The sequence below is a fragment of the Manis pentadactyla genome, chromosome 14 (genome assembly GCF_030020395.1).
Source record: "Manis pentadactyla isolate mManPen7 chromosome 14, mManPen7.hap1, whole genome shotgun sequence".
NCBI classification, from domain to species: domain Eukaryota; kingdom Metazoa; phylum Chordata; class Mammalia; order Pholidota; family Manidae; genus Manis; species Manis pentadactyla.
The window spans coordinates 56,224,749-56,247,814 of NC_080032.1; the positions used below are offsets into that span (position 1 = coordinate 56,224,749).

Genomic DNA, 23,066 nt, shown 5'->3' on the forward strand with positions numbered 1-23,066 from the left:
CGACAACCAAAAAGCAAATAACCCTATTAAAAAATAGGCAGAGGATCTGAACAGACAATTCTCCAAAGAGGAAATTCAGATGGCCAACAGGCACATGGAAAGATGCTCCATATTGCTAGTTATCAGAGAAATGCTAATTAGAACCACAATGAGATTATCACCTCACACCAGTTAGGATGGCCAACATCCAAAAGACAAACAACAAATTCTGCCAAGGTAGTGGAGAAAGGGGAACCCTCCTACACTGCTGGTGGGAATGTAAATTAGTTCAAGCATTGTGGAAAGCAATATGGAGATTCCTCAAAAAATTCAAAATAGAAATGCCATTTGACCCAGGAATTTCACTCTAGGAATTTACCCTGAGAATGCAGGAGCTCAGATTCAAAAAGACATATGCATCCCTATGTTCATCACAGCACTATTTACAATAGCCAAGTTATGGAAGCAACCTAAGTGTCCATCAGTAGATGAATGGATAAAGAAGACGTGGTACATATACACAGTGGAATATTATTCAGCTGTAAGATTAAAACAAATCCTACCATTTGCAACAACATAGATGGAGCTAGAGGCTATTATGCTCAGTGAAATAAGTGAGGTGGAGAAAGACAAGTACAAAATGATTTCACTCACCTGTGGAGTATAACAATGAAGCAAAAACTGAAGAAACAAAACAGCAGCAGACTCACAGAACCCAAGAATGGACTAATAGTTACCAAAGGGAAAGAGGTTGGAAGAGTGGGTGGGAAGGAAGGGATAAGGGGACTAAGTGGCATTATGATTAACACAAATAATGTAGTGGGGTGGTGCGGCATGGGCAAGGCAGTTTAACAGGAGAAGACAAGTAGTGATTCTATAGCATCTTACTATGCCGATGGACAGTGACTGTAACAGCATGTGTGTTGGGGACTTGAAAATAGGGGGAATGTAGTAACCACAATGTTGATCATGTGAAACCTGAGGATAAGATTGTATATCAATGATACCTTAATTTTTAAAAAAGGCAATGAGCCAGAGAGGATTCCAGGAATATGGAGGAGTAGGAAGCACTAAGAATCTGTCTCTCAATGTCAACAACAATTGCACTGGAAAAATTGGTGTGATATAAGTATTTTGGAACTCTACAGTCTGTTGAAGGCTTGCAACTTCCAGGAGAAGACTTTAAATATAAATTATGGTTAATTTCAGTCAACTTCAGCTCTTAGCACAGCAGCAGTTACCAATCCCCCATCCCCAGCCAGGCACCTTTGCACATATTCCAGGGGCAGCTTGTACACATGTCAAAGCTTAGGGAGCAAATAAGGACTTTGTTCTCAAAATACTGAAGTTCTGTACTCTTTGATTGTGCATTGATGCTTCTGATCATAGAGGAACAGACAAAGAAGCAGGCAACCATTTGTTATTGAACATCCTCCCATTATTGCAAAACCCTCCCTTTCTGACTCAAGTGACTTCCACAGGATTTAAAGGGCCAGCAGCCTTATTTTCCCCCATCATTCTTCACTCTTCCCCTTTCAGCAGCCTGACATAAGGACTAGGGCACTCAAAAACAACTGCATATACAGGGAAAATTAGAAAGCAACCATGCATGCAAAGGGAAAGGTTGTAAAAGACCAGAGAAGACATTAAGTTTACACCTGAAGCTGATTCTTGGCATGGACAACCCATAAAAGCAATAAGCAAAAATAATAACAAAAAAGAAACAATGTGCAGGAGGTAAAAATCTGATTTCCAGAGTTGATACATTATTAGATTCAAATGCCCAGTGTTCAACAAAAATATCACAAAGCATATAAAGAAACAGGAAAGTATGGCCCAAACTAAAAAAAAAAAAAAAAACAGAGACTGCCTCTGAGAAAGACCTAATGGCAGATATACTAGCCAAGTCTTTAAAATAACTATCCTAAAGACACTCAAAGACCTAAAAGAAAATGTGTAAAAAGTCAGGAAATTGATATTTGAATGAAATGGAAATATCAAGAAAAATACAGACAACCTAAAGAGAAACCAATAGCACTTCTGAAAGTGAAAACTACAATAACTGAAATGAAAACTTCACTAGAGGGATTCAAAGGAAGATTTGAAGAGGCAACAAGATGCATCAGTGAACTTGAAGATAGGACAACAGACATTATTTAAGGCTAAGGAGTAGAAAGGGGAAAAAAATGAAGGAAAGTCAACAAAGCCCAAAATATCTGTGGGACACCAAGCTGAGCAAAATACACACTTGGGAGACCCAAAAGGGATAGACAAAGAGGAAGGGGGAGAGAGAATATTTGAAGAAGTAATGGCTGAGAACTTCCCAAATGTGATAAAAGACGTGAATATAAACAAGAAGCTCAACAAACTCCTGAATATAAACAAGAAGGTAAAACTCAGAGTCCTACCCCAAGACATATTTTTTTTCAAAAGAAAATTTTGCACGCAGGGAGAAGCATTTCATTACATACAAGAGATTCTCAATAACATTATCTGCAGATGTCTCATCAGAAATTTTAGAGGCCAGAAGACAGTGGGCCTATATATTCAAAGTACTGAAAGGAAAAAAATGCCAACCAAGAATCCTATATCCATCAAAACCATCCAGGGCAACCTAATGAAGGGGAGATGATACTTGCAAGCAATAAAGGCATTAAGAGGCTAATATCCAAAATATATAGTCATACAATTCAACAACAAAATAATAACAACAATCATAATCCAATTTTTTAAATGGGCAGAGGCCCTGTATGGACATTTATCCAAAGAAGATATCCAGATGGCCAACAGGCAAATGAAAGATGCTCAACATTAAGTATCAAGGAAATGCAAATCAAAATCATAATGAGGTATCACCTCACACCAGTCAGAATGGCCAGTACCAAAAAGACAAGAAATAACAAGTGTTGGTAAAGATATGGAGAAAAACAGAACCCTTGTGCACTATTGGTGGGAATATCAATTGGTGCAGCCAATGAAAAGCAGTATGAAGGTTTCTCAAAAAAAACTAAAACTAGTTGGACCAAGATGGCGGCGTGAGTAGAGCAGCAGAAATCTCCTCCCAAAATCAAATATATTTTTGAAAATACAACAAATACAACTAATCCTAAAAGAGAGACCAGAAGACACAGGACAACAGCCAGACAACATCCACACCTGGAGAATCCAGCGCCTCGTGAAGGGGGTAAGATACATGCCCCAGCCTGGCGAGACCCAAGCGCCCCACACCCCAGCTCCGGGCGGGAGGAGAGGAGTCGGAGCAGGGAGGGAGAGGGAGCCCAGGACTGCTTATCACCCAGCCCTAGCCATCCACACCAGAGTGCAGACACAGTGCTTGTGTCGGGTGCTGGAAACTAGGGATACAGGACATAAGACCTGTGAGCAGGGCGGGTCCCTGCAGCCGGTGCACCCGGGAACAAAGAAAAGTGAGTGATTTTTGAAAGTCTTAAAGGGAAAGGGACTGCACAGCTGGACGGAAGCGTCCCAGGACACTTAGCCCAGCAGCTGGGATCCCGGGGAACTCTGGGCACCCAAACCCCAGCAATGCAGCTCAGAGGTCCCTCACCGTGATAAACAGCCTCCCACCTGTTCCCCCTCTGACATGGCTCCACCATATTGGAGAAGCAGCCTGAGGCAGGCCATGCCCACAGCAACTGCAGAGCTAAATAAACTCCATAGCAGCCGGGCAAGATCAGAAGCCCCGTCTGCATGCAGCTGCCCAGCACAAGCCGCTAGAGGCCACTGTTCTCCCAGGAGAGGAGAGCCATAAACTGGCAAGAAGGGACTTTCTCTTACCCAACACACACGCCAGCTCCCCACAAATATATCTATTGTCATGAAAAGGCAGAAGAAATTGATACAGACCAAGATCACAGAGGCAAACCCTGAGAAGGAGATAGACGTAACCAGTCTTCCTGAAAAAGAATTAAAAATAAAGTTTATAACCACGCTGATGGAGATGCAGAGAAATATGCAAGAGCTAAGGGATGAAGTCTGGAGGGAGATTACAGACATCTGGAGGGGGATTACATACGTCCGGAGGGAGATTATAGAAATGAAACAATCTCTGAAAGGATTTATAAACAGAATGGATAAAATGCAAGAGGCCATTGATGGAATAGAAACCAGAGAACAGGAACGCATAGAATCTGATGCAGAGAGAGATAAAAGGATCTTCAGGAATGAAACAATATTAAGAGAACTGTGTGACCAATCCAAAAGGAATAATATATGCATTATAGGGGTACCAGAAGAAGAAGAGAGAGAAAAAGGAATAGAAAGAGTATTTGAAGAAATAATTGCTGAAAACTTCCCCAAACTGGGGGAGGAAATAATCGATCAGACCATGGAAGTGTACAGAACTCCCAACAGAAAGGACCCAAGGTGGACAACACCAAGACACATAATAATTAAAATGGCAAAGATCAAGAACAAGGACAGAGTTTTAAGGCAGCTAGAGAGAGGAAAAAGGTCACCTACGAAGGAAAACCCATCAGGCTATCATCAGACTTCTCAACAGAAAACTTACAGGCCAGAAGAGAATGGCATGATATACTTAATGCAATGAAAGAGAAGGGCCTTGAACCAAGAATACTGTATCCAGCATGACTATCATTTAAATATGAAAGAGGGATTAAACAATTCCCAGACAACAAAAGTTGAGGGAATTTGCCTCCCACAAACCACCTCTACAGGGTATTTTAGAGGGACTGCTGTAGATGGGAGCACTTCTAAAACTAAATAGATGTCCCCAGAGAAAATAAAATCACAGCAAAGAAAGCAGACCAACCAAATACTAACTAAAGGCAAAAAATAAAATCAACTATCCACAAGAGCAGTTAAAGGAAGCACAAAAGAGCACAGAATAAAGCAACCAACATATAAAGAACGGAGGAGAAGGGAGAAAAATAAAGAATGACTAGACAGTGTCTAAAATGGCTCAATAAGTGAGTTAAGTTAGACAGTAAGAAACTAAAGAAGTTAACCTTGAACCTTTGGTAACCACGAATCTAAAGCCTGCAATGGCAATAAGTACATATCTTTCAATAATCACCCTAAATGTAAATGGACTGAATGCACCAATCAAAAGACACAGAATAATAGAATGGATAAAAAAGCAAGACCCATCTCTATGCTGCTTACAAGAGACTCACCTCAAACCCAAAAACTATAGGAGCAAAGAAAGACTGAAGGAACAAAACAGAAGCAGAATCATAGAACCTAAGAATGGACTAACAGTTACCAAAGGGAAAGGGACTGGGGAGAAAGGGAGGGAAGGGAGGGGTAAGGATGGGAAAAAAGAAAGGGGACATTACAATTAGCATGTATAATGTGGGGGCAGGGCATGGGGAGGGCCGTACAACACAGAGAAGACAAGTACTGATTCTACAGCATCTTACTACTCTGATGGACAGTACTGTAATGGGGTTTGTGGGGGGGATTTAGTGAAGGGGGAACATAATATTCTTCATGTAATTGTACATTAATGGCAACAAAATTAATGAAGGGGGATTTGGTGAAGGGGAAACATAATATTCTTCATGTAATTGTACATTAATGACAACAAAATTAATTAATTTTTTTAAAAAGTGAAAAAAAATAGGTTCTCAATAAACAGCTCTGCTTATTAGCATCAAAAAAAACCCCTAAAAACTAGAAATACAATTTGACCCAGTAATTCTACTTCTTGGAATTTACCCAAAGGAAAAAACTACTAATTCAAAAAGAAATAGGCACCCCTAGGTGTACCACAGCATTATGTACTAGGATAGAGACATGGGACACATACACTGGAATACTATTCGGCCATAAAAAGGGAATCCTGCCATTTGCAACAACACGGATGGACCTAGAAGGCATTAGGCCAAATGAGATAAGCAAGAGAGAGAAAGGCAAATATTACATGACTTCATTTATATGTGGAATCTAAACAAAACAAAACAAATGAACAAACAAGCAAAACATAAACTGACTCTTGAACACACAGAACAGTCAGTAGTTGCCATAGGGTAGGTGGTGGGGAATAGGTGAAATAGGTGAAGGGGATAAGGCATCCAATTATAAAATAAATTGGTCATGGGTATGATAGTACAGCACAGGAAATACAGTGAATAATACTGTAATATCTTCTATGTTGACAGATGGCAAGTACACTTATCTTGGTAGCATTTAGTAATGTACATAATTGTCATGTCACTATGTTGTATAACTGAAACCAATATAATATTATCAACTATATTTCAATAAGAAAATAAAAAAAGAAGTCAAACACAAGTGGAAGGAAGGACAGAAGGGAGGGAGGGAGGGAGGGTGGGGATCCAAACTGGAAAGAAAGATATAAAAGTATCTCTGCTTGCAGATGATATGATCTTGTATGTTTAAAAAAATCTAAAAACTCCACAAAAAAAGCTTTTTGAACTAATAAATGAAATTTAAAACAGCAGGATATGAAGAACACACAAAAAATATATATTTTGTTTTTATACACACATGAACAATAAACAATTTCAAAAGGAAATCATACAAATAAATCCATTACAATAGCATCAAAAAGAATATACATTTAAGAATTAATCCAAATCATACAAATAAATAAATTTGTAATAGCATCAAAAAGAATATGTATTTAGGAATTATCATACAAAATCATACAAATAAATCATATAAAATCATACAAAAAATTACCAAAATAATACAAATAAATCCATTTACAATAGCATCAAAAAAAAATAAATACTTAGGAATTAACTTCACCAAAGTGGTGAAAGACTTGTACAATGAAAATTATAAAACATCGTTGAGAGAATTAAAGAAGACATAAATAAATGGCAACACATCCTCTATTCACATACTGGAAGACTTGGTATTGTTTAAGTATCAAACTACTTAAACTGATCTACACGTTCAAGGCAATCCCTATCAAAACTCTACTAAGATTTTTGCAGAAATAGAAAAACCCATCCTAAAATTCATATGGAATCTCAAGGGACCCTAAATATATATCCAAAACAATTCTGAAAATCAGTAACAAAGTTGGAGGATTCACACTTCCTGATTTCAAAACTTACCACAAAGCTACAGTGATCAAAATAGTGTGGTATTAGCATAAAAACAGACATACAGACCAATGAAATCACCTAGAGAGCTCAGAAATAAACCCTGCATATATGGTCAAATGAGTTTCGAAAAGGGAGCCAAGAACACTTAATGGGGAAGGACAGCAAGAAATGGTGCTCGGAAAACTCGATACCCAATGCAAAGGAATGAACTGGACCCTTGCCTAACCCCAGGTAAAGAATTAACTCAAAATGGATCAAGGAACTAAATGTAAGACCTAAAACAACAATATTCTTAGAAGAAAACAGGACAAAGCATACAACCTTGGATTTGTCAATGACATATTGGATATGACACCAAAGGCATAGGTAACAAAAGAAAAAGTAGACAAGTCGGATGCCATGAAAATTTTTTAATTTTGTGCATCCAAAGACACTATCCACAGAGTTAAAAGACAACCCACAGAATGGGAGAATATATTTGGAAATCATATATCTGATAAGGGGTTAACATCCAGAATATGTAGAACTTCTAAGCTCAACAGGAAAAAACAATAATTCAAAAATGAACAAAGGACTTGTGTATCTTTCTCCAAAGAAGATATACAAAAGGCCAATAAGTACATGCTCACCATCACTAATCATTAGGGAAATGCAAATCAAACTATAATGAGATGCCATCCCACACCCATTAGGATGGCTACTGTTAAATAAAACAGAAAACAAGTGTTCATGAGCACGTAGAGAAAACAGGAATCTTCATGCACTGTTTGCAAAGTAAAATGGTACAACTGCTGTGTAAAACAGTGTCATGGTTCCTAAAAAAATTAAAAATAAAATTACCATATGGTTCAGCAATCCATTTCTTGGTATACACCCAAAATAACTGAAAGTGGGGTCAAAGAGGTGTTCGTATACGCATATTCATAGTAGCAATACTCACAATAGCTAAAAACATGGAAACAACCCAAGTGCCCATCAATGGATGAGTGGATAAGCAAAATGTGGCATATACATATAATGGAATAATAATTAGCCATAAAAAGGAAGGAAATTCTGAAATACGGTACAACATGATGAACCTTGACGACATTATGCTAACTGAATTAAGCCAGTCACAAAAAGACAAATGCTGTATGATTCCACCTATGTATAGTATGTACAGTAGTCAGAATCATAAAGACAGAATGTGTAATGGTGGGTGCCAGGGGCTGGGGGGAAGGGATATGGGGGAGTTATTGTCTTATTAGACAACATGAATATAGTTTCAGATTTACAAGATGAATAGTTATGGGGATAAATGGTTGTGATGTTTGCACAAAAAGTGGATGTATTGAACTACCACTGAACTGTGTGCTTAAAAACGGTTAAGATGGTAAATTTTGTTATGTGTATTTTACCACAATTAAAAGAAAGAAAAAGAGAAAAGAACTATCAAGCTATAAAAAGACATGGAGCGAAATTAAAAATGAATATCACTAAGTGAAAGTAGACAATCTGAAAAGGCCACCTAGTGTATGAATCCAACTACATGACATTCTGAAAAAGGAAAAACTATGGAGGTAAAATGGTCAGGTTGTCAGTGGCTAGGGAAGGGGTGGTGATGAATAGGCAGAGCACACAGGATTTTTAGGACAGTGAAACTATTCTGTATAATACTATCATGGTAAATCCATGTCATCATACATTTGCAAAAACCCATAGAATGTAATACACCAAGAGTGAACTCTAATGTAAAGTGGGGATTTAGATGAGAATGATATATCAATGCCAAGGTTCATCTATTTTAACAAATGGTACCACTCTGGTACAGGATATTGATAGTGGAGGAAAGACTGCATGTGTGATAGCAGGGAGTATATGGGAAAGGTCTGGACTTTGTGTTCAATTCTGCTGTGAACCTATAACTACTCTAAAAAGCAGTCTACTAAAAAAATGAACAGGGCTACAGGGACCTATGGAAAACCACTAAGTAAATGAATATACACATAACAGGAGTCCCAGAGGAGCAGACAGAGCACAAGCCAGAAAGGCTATTTGAAAAAATAATGACCCAAGACATCCCAAATTTGTTTAAAAAAATTAATTTGCACATCTAAGAAGCTCAACTAACTCCAGGTACAATAAACTCCCAGAGATCCACACCTAGATGTGGATTACAGTCAAACTTGAAAGTCAAATATAAAGAGAGAATCTTGAAATCAGCAAGAGAAAAGTGACTCATCACCTAACTGTGTCTTAGTCTGTTCAGACTGCTATAACAAAAAATATCATAAACTGGGTGTCTTATAAACATCAGAAATCAGCTCTGGAAGCTGAAGAATTCAAGTTCAAGATGTCAGCAGATTCTGTGTCTAGTGACAGCCTACATTCATGCTCATAAACAGCATCTTCTTGTTGTGTCCACATGGTGGCAGGACAAAAAGAGCTTTTTGGGGCCACTTGTGTAAGGAAATTAATCCCATTCATGAGGGCTCCACCTTCATGATCTAATCACTTCCCAAAGACCCTGTCTCCTAATACCGTCACTTTGGGGGTTACATTCCAACATATGAATTGTGAGAGGACCCAACGATTCAGATTATAGCACCAGAAATCCTCAATAAGACAATAGCTTACTTCTCATCAGAAACTATAGAGAACAGAAGGTGAAGGTGATAGGATGACATATTCGAAGAGGTGGGGGGAAAGCCATCAACCAAGAATTCTATATCCAGCAAAACTCCTCTTCAAAAATGAAGAAGAAATTTAGTCATTCTGAAATAAATTAAAACTGAGACAATTCATCACTAAAACCCTGCCCTATAAGAAATACTAAAGGAAGTCCTTCTAGCTCAAATGAAACTAGATGGTAACTTGAATCCATATGAAATAAAAAGCAATGGAACTGACAGTGACTTCACCAAGGTGGCAGAGTAAGAGACCCCAGCCTCTAAATCCCCACAAAAATCAACAATTAAATATCCATGAATGCAAATTGCTCTGTGAGAGCTCACAAGCCACTCAAGAAACTCCAGCAACACAGTGGAAAAACCTGAGAATAACCACACAAAAAGGGTAGGAAGAACAGCTTCATTTTGCCTGCATTGTCCCATTCTACAGGTCAGCACTGCTCAGTGCCAAGAGGGAACCTCCCAGCTGAAAATTGTTCCCCTCTGCAGGAAAAGGAGAGCAGGATGAGGGCCCAGCTTCCCCACCCTGAAAGGGGACTGCATAGAGGACCCACTTTGGCCCCACCCCACCTAGCACCAGGAGCTGAGATCCTACAGGGCTGGGGAGACAAGGAACAGGAATGGGTGCCGGCATCATCCCTGAAGCAGGTGCAACCATAGGTCCCAGTGAGCTGCTCCAAGGACCCCAGCAGCTTGGCCACTGAAGAAAGTGGTGGCCAGCACAGCCACCAGAGACTCTCTCACCTTGGAGGCTGTTGCCCCACAGGTTTTCATAGTTGCAGACACCAATATTTGAGTCCCTCTCCACTACCTTACCCAACTCCCACCAGAGCCAGGGATCCACCATGGCAGCCAGCCCTGGCCTCTGTAACTGCACACAATGAGGAGCCCGCCTAGACCCTCGGGAATGATTCCCACTCCCTCACACACTCATGGTCAGCCTCTGCTGCTGTGCACCTGCACCCACCAGTCTAAACCCTGTCACCACCCTCCACTGCCACATGTGTACCCATGGCAGAGACCTGCAACTACCTGAATGCTTAGCAGCCGAGGTCACCCAGCAGCCTTTGGGCCTGGGTCCAACCCTGACACCTATCACTGGCCTGCACCACTGGGATGACCTGCAGCTAACTTCTGCAGCTGTGCACCTGCATGCTGCTTGCCTCTCAGCACCGACCTCCATTGCACTCCACATGACCAGGGCGAGATCTTGCAGCCCCAGAAGGGCACTACGACAAGCAGGTCCACACAGCTGCTTGCAGGTATAGACTGGTCCCAGCTGCTGTCTGCACTCTACCACTTGGGCCGCCTGCAGCTAGCCTCTGCACATTCCCATCCTGATTCTATCACCAGCCTCCCCTGTAATGTATGCACGTACCCATGATGATAGCCCACAATCACAGAAGTACGCACTGACAGCAAAGGCCCCCACAGCTGCGCATGTGCCCACAGCGGGCCCAGCTCCTGCAGCTGGCCAAAGCACTCAGCACTATGTGTGTGTGCTGCCATCCCCTTCCACTGTGCAGGCACTTGCCACTGGTTCCCACAGCCAAGCATGTGCACACAAGCCCTGACTCATAGCCACAGGGTCTAGAGGTGGCATCAAGGACCCCCAAGAGTCCATGCTGCTACTTAAGAACCCCCTCCACAGCTCTCTGCAGAGACCACACAGTTATTAAGGTCACAGACTCCAGCAGCCTGTACCAATGAGACATTACACCCTCCAGATTCAGAGCTGTCACACACCCCATACTTGGCACCCCAACTTGGCACTTGACCTGGATCACAGAACACTTCAGCTGCAGGTGAAAGTCTTCCCTAAACAAAGTCAGTGCATAAACTCTGGAAGAAGTGACCATTTCTTCAAGTGTACAGACACCTGTGGAAGGCTACCAGGATCCCAAAGAACCAAGGGAACATGACAGCACCAAAGGAGCAGAGCCAACTTCCAGTAACTGATCCCCAAGAAATGGAGATACACAAATTGCCTGAAAAATAATTCAAAATATTGTCATAGAGATGCCTGTAGAGATACCAGAGGATATAAATAATCAAATAAATCAGGAAAGTAATACAAGAAAAATAGGAGTTCAACAAAAAAATAGAAAACATTAAAAAGAACCAAACAAATTTTGAAGCTAAAGAATACAATGAGCCAAAGAATTAAACAGGGAGCTTCAACAAAAGACTGGACCAAGCAGAAGAGAGAATAATGAACTAGAAGACAGATCATTTGAAATTATCCAGTCAGAGGAGCAAAAATATTGAAAAAGAATGATGAAAGTCTATGGGACACCATTAGGAGAAACAATGCACACATTAATGGAATTTCAGAAGAAGAGAGGAGAAGAGAGCAGACTTATTTAAAGAAATAATGGCTGAGACTTCCCAAACCTGGGGAGAGATTTAAACATGGAAGTTCATGAAGTTTATAGATGCCCAAAGACATTCAACTCAACTAGATATTCTCTAAGACACTACATAATAAAATTGTCAAAAAATCAAAGAAAAACGGGATCTTAAAAGCAGTAAGAAAGGAAACATTACTTACAAGGGGCTCCCATAACTGGATTTCTCAGCACAAACCTGACAGGCTAGGAGAAAGTGGGATAACATAGTCAAAGTGATGAAAGAAAAAAATTGTCAATCTAGAAAATTTTATCCAGCAAGGCTGATCCTTAGGAATGAAGGACAGATAAAGACTTTCCCAGACAAACAAATGCCAAGGGATTTCATCACCACTAGACCTGCTTTACAAGAAATGCTGAAAGGAGTTCTTCAGACTGAAACGGAAGGACACTAACTGTAACCAGGAAAGAGTGAATCTTCAATTTTAAAAGCTTCCCACAAAGAAAATCCAAGGTCCAGATGGTTGAATTCTACCAAACATTTTAAGGATGTTTGTGAAAGAAGTATCCCTTCACAAACTTTTCCAAAAAATTGAAGAGGGAACACTTCCTGACTCATTCTTTGAGGCCTATATTATTCTAAATACCAAAAACAATGACATCACAAGAAAACCACAGACCGATAACCCTTATGAATATAGATACAGAAATCCTTAACAAAATACTAGCAAACCAAAACCAGCAGCATATAAAAAGGATTACACACCATGCCTGACTGGGATCTACCCCAAAGATGCACAGTTGGCTAAACACCAAAAAAAATCAATGTAACACAACACATTAATAAAGGACAAAAACTACATGATCATCTCAACTGATGCAGAAAAGCACTTGACAAAACCCTACACTCTTTCCTAATAAAAACACCCAGCAAAATAGGAATAGAATGGAACTTTGTCAACCTGATAAAGTCCATCTATGAAAAAAGAGTTGACATCACACTTACTTATCAAACTCTCAATGCTTTTCCTTAAGATCAGAAACAAGTCAAGGATATCTGTTCTTGCCACTTTTATCCAACAGCATACTGGAGGTTCTAGCCAGGGAAATTAGGCAAGAAAAGGAAATAAAAGGTATCCAGACTATAAAGGAAGAAGTAAAACTATCTCTATTTGCAGATGACATGATCTTATATAGAGAAAATTCTAAGAAATCTACCAAAAACTATTAGAATTAATAAATTAGCTCAGTAAGGTTGTGGGTACTAGATCCATATACAAAGACCAAATGTATTTTGTACATTAGCAATGAACAATCCAAAAATGTTAATTAAGAAAAGAATTCCACTTACAATAGCATCAAAAAAATACTTAGGGATAAATTTAGCAAAAAAGTGCAAGACACTGAAATTACAAACCATTTTTTGAGAGAAATTAAAGACCCAAATAAGTGGAAAGGCATTCCATATTTATAGTTCTGAAGACTTAATATTGTTAAGGTGGCAATACTTCTCAAACTGATCCACAGGTTCAGTGCAATCCCTATCAAAATCCCAGCTGGTTTTTTGCAGAAATTGACAAGGTGATCCTAAAATTTGTGTGAAAATGCAAGGAATCCCAAATAGCCAAAACACTAAGGAAAAAGAAAAAAATTGAAAGAGTCACACTTTCCAATTTCAAAACTTACTACAAAACTACAATAATCAAGACAGTGTGGTACTAGCGTAAGGATAGGCTAAATATCAATGAAATAGAACTAGAGTCCAGAAATAAACACCTATTTTTATAGTCAATTGATTTTTGACAAAAATACCAAACAATTCAATGAGGAAAGAGTAGTCTTTTCAGCAAATGGTACTGGAACAGCTGGATGTCCACAGGCAAAAGAATGAAATTGGAACCCTACCTCACACAGTTCACAAAAATTAAGCTCAAAATGAAACGAAGATCTAAATGAAGAGCTAAAAGTATAAAACCCAGCAGAAAACAAAGAAGAATGGTAAGTGACTGCTAATGGGTATGGGGTTTCTTTCCGGAGTGATGAAAATGTTCTACAGATTGTGATGGTATACAACTCTGTGGATACACTAAAAACCTCTGAATTGTACGTTTTTAAATGGGTGGATTTTATAATATTTGACTTATTTCTCAAAAAGCCTGTTTTTTTAAACTAAACTATTTATAAGCTTTCTTTTATAAAACACAGTTTTCTCCTTGTTAGTTTTTTATTCTGTTTTCCTGGGATTCTTTACCTACAGCGGAATCAGCTTTGAGAAGATTCTTAGGCTTATTTACTCCACTGAAAGGCAGAAAAAGAATGAGTGTGATAGTAGTATGTGTATAAATAATACCAATTTTTTGGCTGTGAAATGTGGGCTCTAAAATACTCCAGATCTGCACAGATGCTTCCTGTACTAGGGGTCCACAGTCTACCTATCTTCTTTCTTGTTCACTCACTGACCATTGGTCCCTCTTCGCCCCACCCTTCCCTCCTTCTCCCAAGTGCCCATCCCCCCTTTGGAGCACTGGTCCAGGAGCCAGGGCTGGAAGGGCTGTCTTACTTGGTATTTTGTACTTCTGGAGACAGTAGGCAAGCTCAGTGGGTCGCACAGCTTTCTGACGGCTGTCCTGCATCTTCTCCAGCAGCAAGAGCAGCTGGAAGGGGACACTTCTCCTCTGCTCTTCCGCTCCCCTTGGCACTGTTATCCTGCCAAATAAAAATAGCCATGACCCTCCCTATCCCATGGTTCTCAGTGTTAGGTGCTTACTGAAATCACTTGGAGGTACTGCCAAAAATCTCCATGTCCAGGCCCCTCGGCAGACTGGCTGAATCAGAATTCCTGGGAGTAGGATCCAGTTATCAGAACTAAGTTTCCCAGAAGATTTAAATGCACAGACAAGGTTGAGAACCACCATATTAGCAAATCAGCTACAGAGAATACCCTCCTAGGGGGGTCAGCACACCTACCGCCTCACCCCTCCCCTGACCCTACCAGACAGCTACACTGAAACGAAGGGCTTATGCAGTAGTTTCCGGGCCCACAGCAGAACGGACAAGCACTCCAAAGTGAAAAAGCAAACACTGATCTAGATCCCGGGAAGAAAGGGCAGCAGGAAGGGATGTCAATGTATTATTTATTTATTTACTTACTTACTTACTTGCTTTGATATCATTAATCTACAATTACATGAGCAACATTATGGTTACTAGACTCCCCCCATTATCAAGTCCCCACTATGTCAGTGTATTTTAGCAGTGATTTATTTAATTACAGGCATATCTCAACTTCCCATGCCAATAGAAGGGGAAAAGGAGAAAGCACAGGGCAGAAAAGAATTCATGATAAGGTGTGTGTTGGGGGGGTGAGAATTAATGAAGGGAAACCTCACTGCTGTGGCACCTGGAGGCCCGCAGGGGGCGATCTCACACCCCAACGCTTGTGTCCGTTGCAGACCCCACCTGAAGAGAAGGACCTTGCAAGGCAGACCTGCTATACTCCCCAGGGCAGGAGGAAGGTCTCTGCTTCCCCCACAGCAACAGCCCAGCCAATGAGAGACGCACAGTCCAGCCCTGAGAAGCCATGACACTTGGAACCCCCAGTTCATCGCAATGGACTTTTTGCTAGAACAGCTCTCCCAACTCGACCCTTCCTCTGTAAGAGCTTCCTCTCCTTTGTCAGGATTTGCCTATAATTTTGCTGCAGCTTGCATGTCCTGAATCAGAATTCTCTGCTATTCCTGAATAAACCCATTTTTTTTGGTAAAATAACTTTTATTTTTAAGGTTAACAGTGCGCATACATAAACTGTGTGTGTGTGTGTGTGTGTGTGTGTGTGTGTGTTTGAGAAAAATCAATATAAAGACTCAAGAACCTGCCCACTGATTTATTCCTCCTTTGAAACTGGTCTAATCCCAACTTCTTTTTAACCAAATTAGTGGCTGTCAACACTGGCTACACTTCAATATCACATAGGGAATCTTTTAAAAAGTACCAGTGCCAAGACTAACTGAAATCAAATATATGGGAGTGGGACCAGGCATTTATATTTTGTAAAACTTCTTAAAGGATTATAACATGTAGTATATACTGTGCAGAACAAGATCTTTTCTGTGGCAATTTTTGAAAGACATCTAAAAGTCCAAGTCACTGTGACAAACTGGATATTTGAAAACACAAAATGATGTACATGTTTACCAGCCTGAATAATAGTCTTACCTCTTCAATATCTTGGTGAATCCCACATTCATGATCAACACCTGAATCAAGGAGTTAAGGCAGCAAGTCTCTCCAATATTGTGTAAACCAACGGGGCCTGTAAAGGAAGAAAGATACTGAGGGCAAGGCCTCACTAAGGGATTTAACAAGAATCAAACGTTTTTTAGAATCTACTGAGGACATGAACTCCTGTAAAGCGCACTCGGAGGTACAAGGCATTCCCTAAGGTGCTTGCAGACAAACTGAAAAGTGAAAAAGCAGTAAGTCTTCACAGTCCATAGAAAGCGAGCATTGCCATAAGAAGGTGCACTACCCATTGTCAAATGAGGGGACATCAGTGTATTTTAGCAGTGATTTATTTAATTGTCTCATTGTCAACTACTCATTTTGAAATGATGCAAGCAACTGTTGTGAGAGCCCAGGGAAAACAGCACAGCAGTGCGACTGGAGAGTCACGGCTCCAAACCGTTCAGGCGGTTCTCGCAGAGCTGAATTGGCTGAGCACCTTTGGAGCTCAGGGTCACCCACCAGCTCATCTATTCTGGACTCCAGCGGAAAGGCCCCTGCCGGCCCGTACCAGAAACCCGAAGATGACTCTGGGAAGGATCTGCTAATTAAACTCACTTTGAGAGGCTGGAAGCCAGAGGAACTTATGAAGATATCAGAAAACCCAAAGACAGCATTTCGGTGGCCCACTGGCAACCAGCCTGTCCTTTCCCAATCCAACCACGGGCTCAGCAGGCCCCACAAGGTGAGCATTCTAAGAGGGAGTGCCACTCCTCTCAAGAGCTCCTGGGCAGAGGGCTTTGGTGCACATAAGACAGTACACGAAAGGTGAAAACCCAGGGAAGCAGGTGATCACAGGTTTCTGCTCCTACAGAAGCACTTTGCCTCCGGACATACTGGCACACAAGGTCTAACAGCAAGGCCAGGAACTAATGCTGAGTGCTGTGATATGCCAACCACTGGCTTAAAGCAGCTTCCTCAAATTATCTCATTTTTTTCCTCCCAACAAGCCTGTTCACTCAGAACTATTCCCATTTCACAGATGCAGAAATGGAGGTGCAAGAGAGCAGGAGTCATTGACCACAAAGCTCTGTCGCTCTGGGGTGGAGTGGCTGAGCAAAGCGTTTCCATACAGCGAGATGAGAAGAGGAAGGTGTAGTGACCGTGAGGGCAGCCCCAGATGCTGGGGTGCTCCGCCAGGCGCTCCCGCTTCTTCTTCACGGTGCTGGTCTCTCCCTGCATCTCAGCGGGTGCTGCCAAGAAATGCCGAGACTCAGCCAGGGCGACAAGCAGTTATCTTCAGGACCCCAAACACCTCGCCCATCAGTGGTCACTCCCAAGTCCCCAGACCGCCGGTGCCTGCCCGTCTTCAGGACTGCAAGACCTCCGTCCAGGAAGAGCTCTCACAAGTTAGCCTTGGCGGGACTGCTGTGGAAAAACATGGCAGAGAGGCAAGGATGAGAGAGAGGGGAGAGCACATGCATGGAGTCGGCGCTGAGCCCAGAGTCTTGGAGGGAGATAAATGCTTGGCTCATAAAGCTCTGGGGCTAGAAATGAGCGTGTGACCCAGACACCCCACCCTGCATCCCACACATGCCCACTTTATCGTCTCCAGAGTGCACTGCCACATCCTCTTCCTCCCAAGTGCTCTCTCCTGCAGACAGCACAACAGTCACTAAGATGTCCAAACCAGAAAACGGTGTCTCTTTGCCCCTCACTCCCAGGCTCAAATGATCCCTAAGGGCTGGCAGTTATGCTGCCTAAAGGCTGCTCACAAGCACTGCCCTAGGTGTCTGTACCTCTGACCTCCTTGGAAGCCTGTCCAGGCTCCTCAGGCAGGCCGTGATCTACTCTATGCGCCGCTACTCAGAGCTATTCAAATAATCAGTCCATTATATTCTAATGTGGGGAACAGCTATTCCTGCACATGCAGTGGATGGTGGGGTCCCACCCAGATTCCTGCCACAGGACAGGCCCCTTCCCCAGGGGGTCTGAAAGCCTTAGGGCCTTGCCTCGGGTGAAGTAGCTCTGAAGGTCACCCAGCCCAGCTTGAGGTCTCTGTTGCAACCTTTGGCAGTTCGGCTCCTCCCTCTGCCCATCCCTCCTTTGCTCGGCCCTCCCAGGGGGTGTTCCTGGGGGTGCTCTCCACTAAACCTCCCACATACACATCTCGAGCATCAGTGTCTGACTTCAGATACTAAACTCTGCGAGCCTGGAAGGCAGGGACTGTGTATTTTCAACTGCTTCCATTACACCTAGCACAGTGCATATTCAATAAATACCCACTGAATGGATGAAGGAATGAGGAGTTACATGGAACAAAACTTGTCTTCAAATATCTAAAAAGATATCACGTGGAAGAGACATAATTAGATTTCTTGTCCTGGGGCCTGGTGGGGGCATCAGTCTACCTAAGGTACAGAAACATTAGGAAGAAACTACAAAGAAACAGATATCACTTCAAAATAAACAAGAATTCCTCATAGCTTATAAGCCAGCTCCAACAGCAGTAACTTGTCCCTCGTTGTCCCTCGTGTAGGTGTTTAAGCAGAGGCTGGGCCAGCCATTGAAAGAAGGAGGGGGTGGGGGGCTTTCATTTTCAAACCTGATGCCTATGATTTTTCCATCTGCCTATGATTTTTCCATCTAGACACTCATTTTAATTCAACCAGAAGCATTCAAATGTGTCCCACTGAACTATGTATTCTGGAGAATTACCATGGGGCAGTTGGAAGGAGAAATCACTGCTGTTCCCAGAGAGGACAGTCCCCTTACACACACAAACAAGGGGTGGGGAGAATATATATATTCAAATACATACACATGTATTTGAGATTTTTGTTACATTTTTTGATATTGCTATTTTTGAAGTAATGGTAACTTATGAAGAAAATTTGCAAAATGTATAATGAAGAAAACATAAATTACTCATAATCCCAGAACTCATAATCCTCATAATCACCACTTGGTATGTATCTTTTCAATCTTCTTCGCTATGCATTTTTGATATGGTTAATATTATACTGCTTTTCCCATTTCCCATTATAAGAAGATTTTCCCAAGTCATTACAAGCTCTTTAAAAATATTTTTTGATGGCAGATATAGCAATCAAACATTGTGGAATATTCTGGTTGTTTTTCAGTTTTTTGCATTCATAAAAGTTCTACAGTGAACATTTTTAGGCATAAAACTTTTCTCTACCCATCTCATTTTTCTTCATGCAAACCAAAAGTCCATGGACATAACAAAACTGTAGCTATAAATGAGGTTATGTCAACCACAATAGGCAAATTCCCCTAGTTGTTTACTTCTTCCTCACAACCCAGACCTCAGTGGCCTGTGAATTCTCCTCAAGCATGTTTTCGAATCCCAGAAAAAATCTCTCATGTGTTTTGGAGGAAGGTCACAACCACTGTCCTCTGCCACTGCCTGCTACAGTGTCCACTGGGTGTCTGCAAGGTGCTGCCCAACACAGTGGTCACTGCTAGAAGGTTCCGTGTATCTCCAAGTAGGGTCTCAATATGAAAGTGAGGTATGTACCAGCTCCTCCCATGACCTGTGCCTTTTGGTTTCAGTGAGTTCTTTCTGAAAGGGCTTCAACTTCAGCCTGCAGCCACTCTTCAGGGTCTCCACTGCTGTCCCTGGTCTAAGCTTGGGAACATAAACCATACTGCCTTCTCTACACAGCTCATCTCTCCACTCGGGGGCACAGAGGAAAGATTCCTCAATCATTCCCAGTCCACGTGCAAATAAACCTACAGCCCTCTAACTTAATTTGACCATCAATATGACGAGCCACTAAATCAAGGGTTTAGGAGAGATTCTTAGAGCCATAGCGACAAGGTCAAAGCATACAAAGTTTATGGTTCTTAATATAAGTTGCTAAACATCTTGCACCAGTTTATACTCTGACCAGTGGGGTGTGAGAGTCCCAGCAAGACTCAGTGGCTAAATGAAGTGACCTAAATTCATTGACGTTTACAAGTACAGGGTTCATGGAAAAGGTTGGTCTGGAACTGAGTTTACTGAAGAGAAAAGGATATGGCTTAAAGTAAGGGGCATCTTAAAACTGGACAGCTACATGCAAGAGAACGAAACTGGATCATTGTCTAACCCCACACACAAAAGTAAACTCAAAATGGATCAGAGACCTGAACGTAAGTCATGAAACCAGAAAATTCTTAGAGGAAAACATAGAAAAAAATCTCTTGGATATAAACATGAGCAACATTTTCCTGAAAGCATCTCTTCACACAAGATGAGTGCCTGTTTTCTTCTAAGAGAATTAACATATAATTTTAAACAATAATTCTTCTAGGATATAGATTTAATATCTTGTAAGCGAGCCTTTGTTGGCAATGGTGTTCTTATTCCAAGATCCAAAAAGATTAATGAATTAGGGATGAGAAGAAGTGTTAGACTGTTATTTTTCTTAATTATTTTACAAAATATGAAGGAAAGGCGAACATCTGAATATTGGGAAGAACTAAATATATAAATGGCCTATATTAATAAATTCAGGTTAAATGGCTCAGAAACAGCTCCTTTTTTTTAGTATATATTTATTTTCAAGAGTCATTAAACAGTTTTGCCTCTTATGAGGCTCAGCCTAGGAGAGTTAAGCTGACAGAGAATGACAGCAGCTGATTCCATGAGCAAGGACTAGGATTTGGGGACCACACTGAAGAACACAGTACAAAGGAGCCAGACCCTGTCTTCCAGAGGCATTGTTCTGCAACACCTCAAAAGTACTCACTCAGCCAACAGCGAGCAGTAAAGCCCAGTGGGGTGTGGGAAAGCAGGCAGGCCAAATCCCAAGGGGCCCCTTCAGGGCTAATCAGTGATAGGAGGCCAGCAGGTGGGGCTACAAGAGCAAGGGAAGCAGTACTCAGACAGCGAACAAAGACAGGGGAAGGCGGAGAGGGCAGGAAACACGCAGTGAGCTGAGCAGGTGGCAACAGGCACCTGACACAGAAAAAAGGATGGATATATTCCAAGGGAAGTAAATTTCCAAACTCAACCACTGACCAAAAAACTGCTCCCAACAGATGATTCTCAGGCAGTCCAAACTACTCTGCATGCTACCGTAATGGTGGGTACCTGCATCAGTCCAACGCCAAAGAAGGTACTCCACCAAGACTGAACTCTATCATAGAACACGATGATTGGATATTGAATAATAACAATGCAGGCTCATCATTTATAATGAATGTTCCTCTGGTTCCAGATTAATAATAGCTGTATGTGGTGGGGGGAATGGGGTATGTAGGAAATCTCAATACCTTTTCCTCAATTTTGATGTGAACCTAGAATTGCTCTAAAAAATTGAGGGCTATTCATAAAGAATAAAATACCTAGGAATAAACCTAACCAAGTTGATGAAAGACCTATACCCTGAATCTACAAGACATTCATGAAAGAAATTAAAGAAGACACCAATAAATGGAAACACATCCCATGATCATGGATAGGATGAATTAATATTGTCAAAGTGGCCATCCTGCCTAAAGCAATCTACAGATTCAATAGAATCCCTATCAAAATACCAACAGCATTCTTCAACTAACTAGAACAAATAGTTCTAAAATTTATATGGAACCACAAAGGACACTAAATAGCCAAAGCAATTCTGAGAAGAATAAAGCTGGGAGGATTACGCTCCCCAACTTCAAGCTCTACTACATATCCACAGTAATCAAGACAATTTGGTACTGGCACAAGAACAGACCCATAGACCAATGAAACAGAATTGAGAGCCCAGATATAAACCCAAGTATATATGGCCAATTAAAATACCATAAAGGAGCCATGGACATACAATGGGGAAATGACAGCCTCTTCAACAGCTGGTGTTAGCAAAACTGGACAGCTACATGTAAGAGAATGAAACTGGATCATTGTCTAACTCCATACACAAAAGTAAACTCAAAATGGATCAAAGACCTGGATGTAAGTCTTGAAACCATAAAATTCTTAGAAGAAAACATAGGCAAAATTCTCTTGAATATAAACATGAGTAACTTTTTTCTGAACACATCTCCTCACACAAGGGAAACAAAAGCAAAAATGAACAAATGGGACTACATCAAACTAAAAAGCTTCTATACAGCAAAGTAGTTCTATATACCATCAGTAGAGCAAAAAGGCATCCTACAGTATGGGAGAATATATTTGAAAACATATCTGACATGGGGTTGACATCCAAAATATATAAAGAACTCACATGGCCTCAACACCCAAAAAGCAAGTAATCCAATTAAAAAATGGGTGCAGGATATGAACAGATAATTCTCCAAAGAAGAAATTCAGATGGCCAACAGGTACATGAAAAGATGCTCCACATTATAAATTATCAGGGAAATGCAAATTAAAACCACAATGAAGTATCACCTCGCACCAGTTAGGATGGCCAACATCCAAAAGACAGGGAACAACAAACGCTGGCGAGGATGCAGAGAAAGGGGAACCCTCCTACACTGCTGGTGGAAATGTAAATTAGTTCAAGCATTGTGGAAAGCAGTATGGAGGTTCCTCAAAAAACTAAAAATAGAAATACCATTTGACCCAGGAATTCCACTCCTAGGAATTTACCCAAAGGAAACAAGTTCTCAGATTCAAAAAGACATATGCACCCCTATGTTTATCACAGCACTATTTATAATAGCCAAGAAATGAAAGTAACCTAAGTGTCCATCAGTAGATGAATGGATAAAGAAGATTGGTACATATACACAATGGAATATTATTCAGCCATAAAAAGAAAACAAATCCTATCATTTGCAACAACATG

At 41.1% G+C, this 23,066-nt stretch overlaps 1 protein-coding gene across 4 annotated transcripts in view; it reads right to left on the reverse strand.

Annotated features, from left to right (window-relative positions):
* The window catches only part of USP18 (ubiquitin specific peptidase 18), a 57,389-nt gene that overhangs the window by 30,969 nt on the left and 3,354 nt on the right, over positions 1-23,066 (reverse strand). For 3 of the 4 annotated variants that reach the window (XM_036932499.2, XM_036932497.2, XM_036932496.2), the window contains exons 1-3: positions 17,439-17,700; positions 16,270-16,366; positions 14,615-14,760 (exon numbers count right to left, since the gene is read on the reverse strand). In XM_036932499.2, the coding sequence (XP_036788394.1) occupies positions 14,615-14,760; positions 16,270-16,366; positions 17,439-17,517 (322 nt within the window). In that variant the 5' untranslated portion in view covers positions 17,518-17,700. Of the gene's footprint in view, positions 1-14,614; positions 14,761-16,269; positions 16,367-17,438; positions 17,701-23,066 lie in introns of those variants that run through there. The other variant, XM_036932498.2, reaches the window with a different exon arrangement.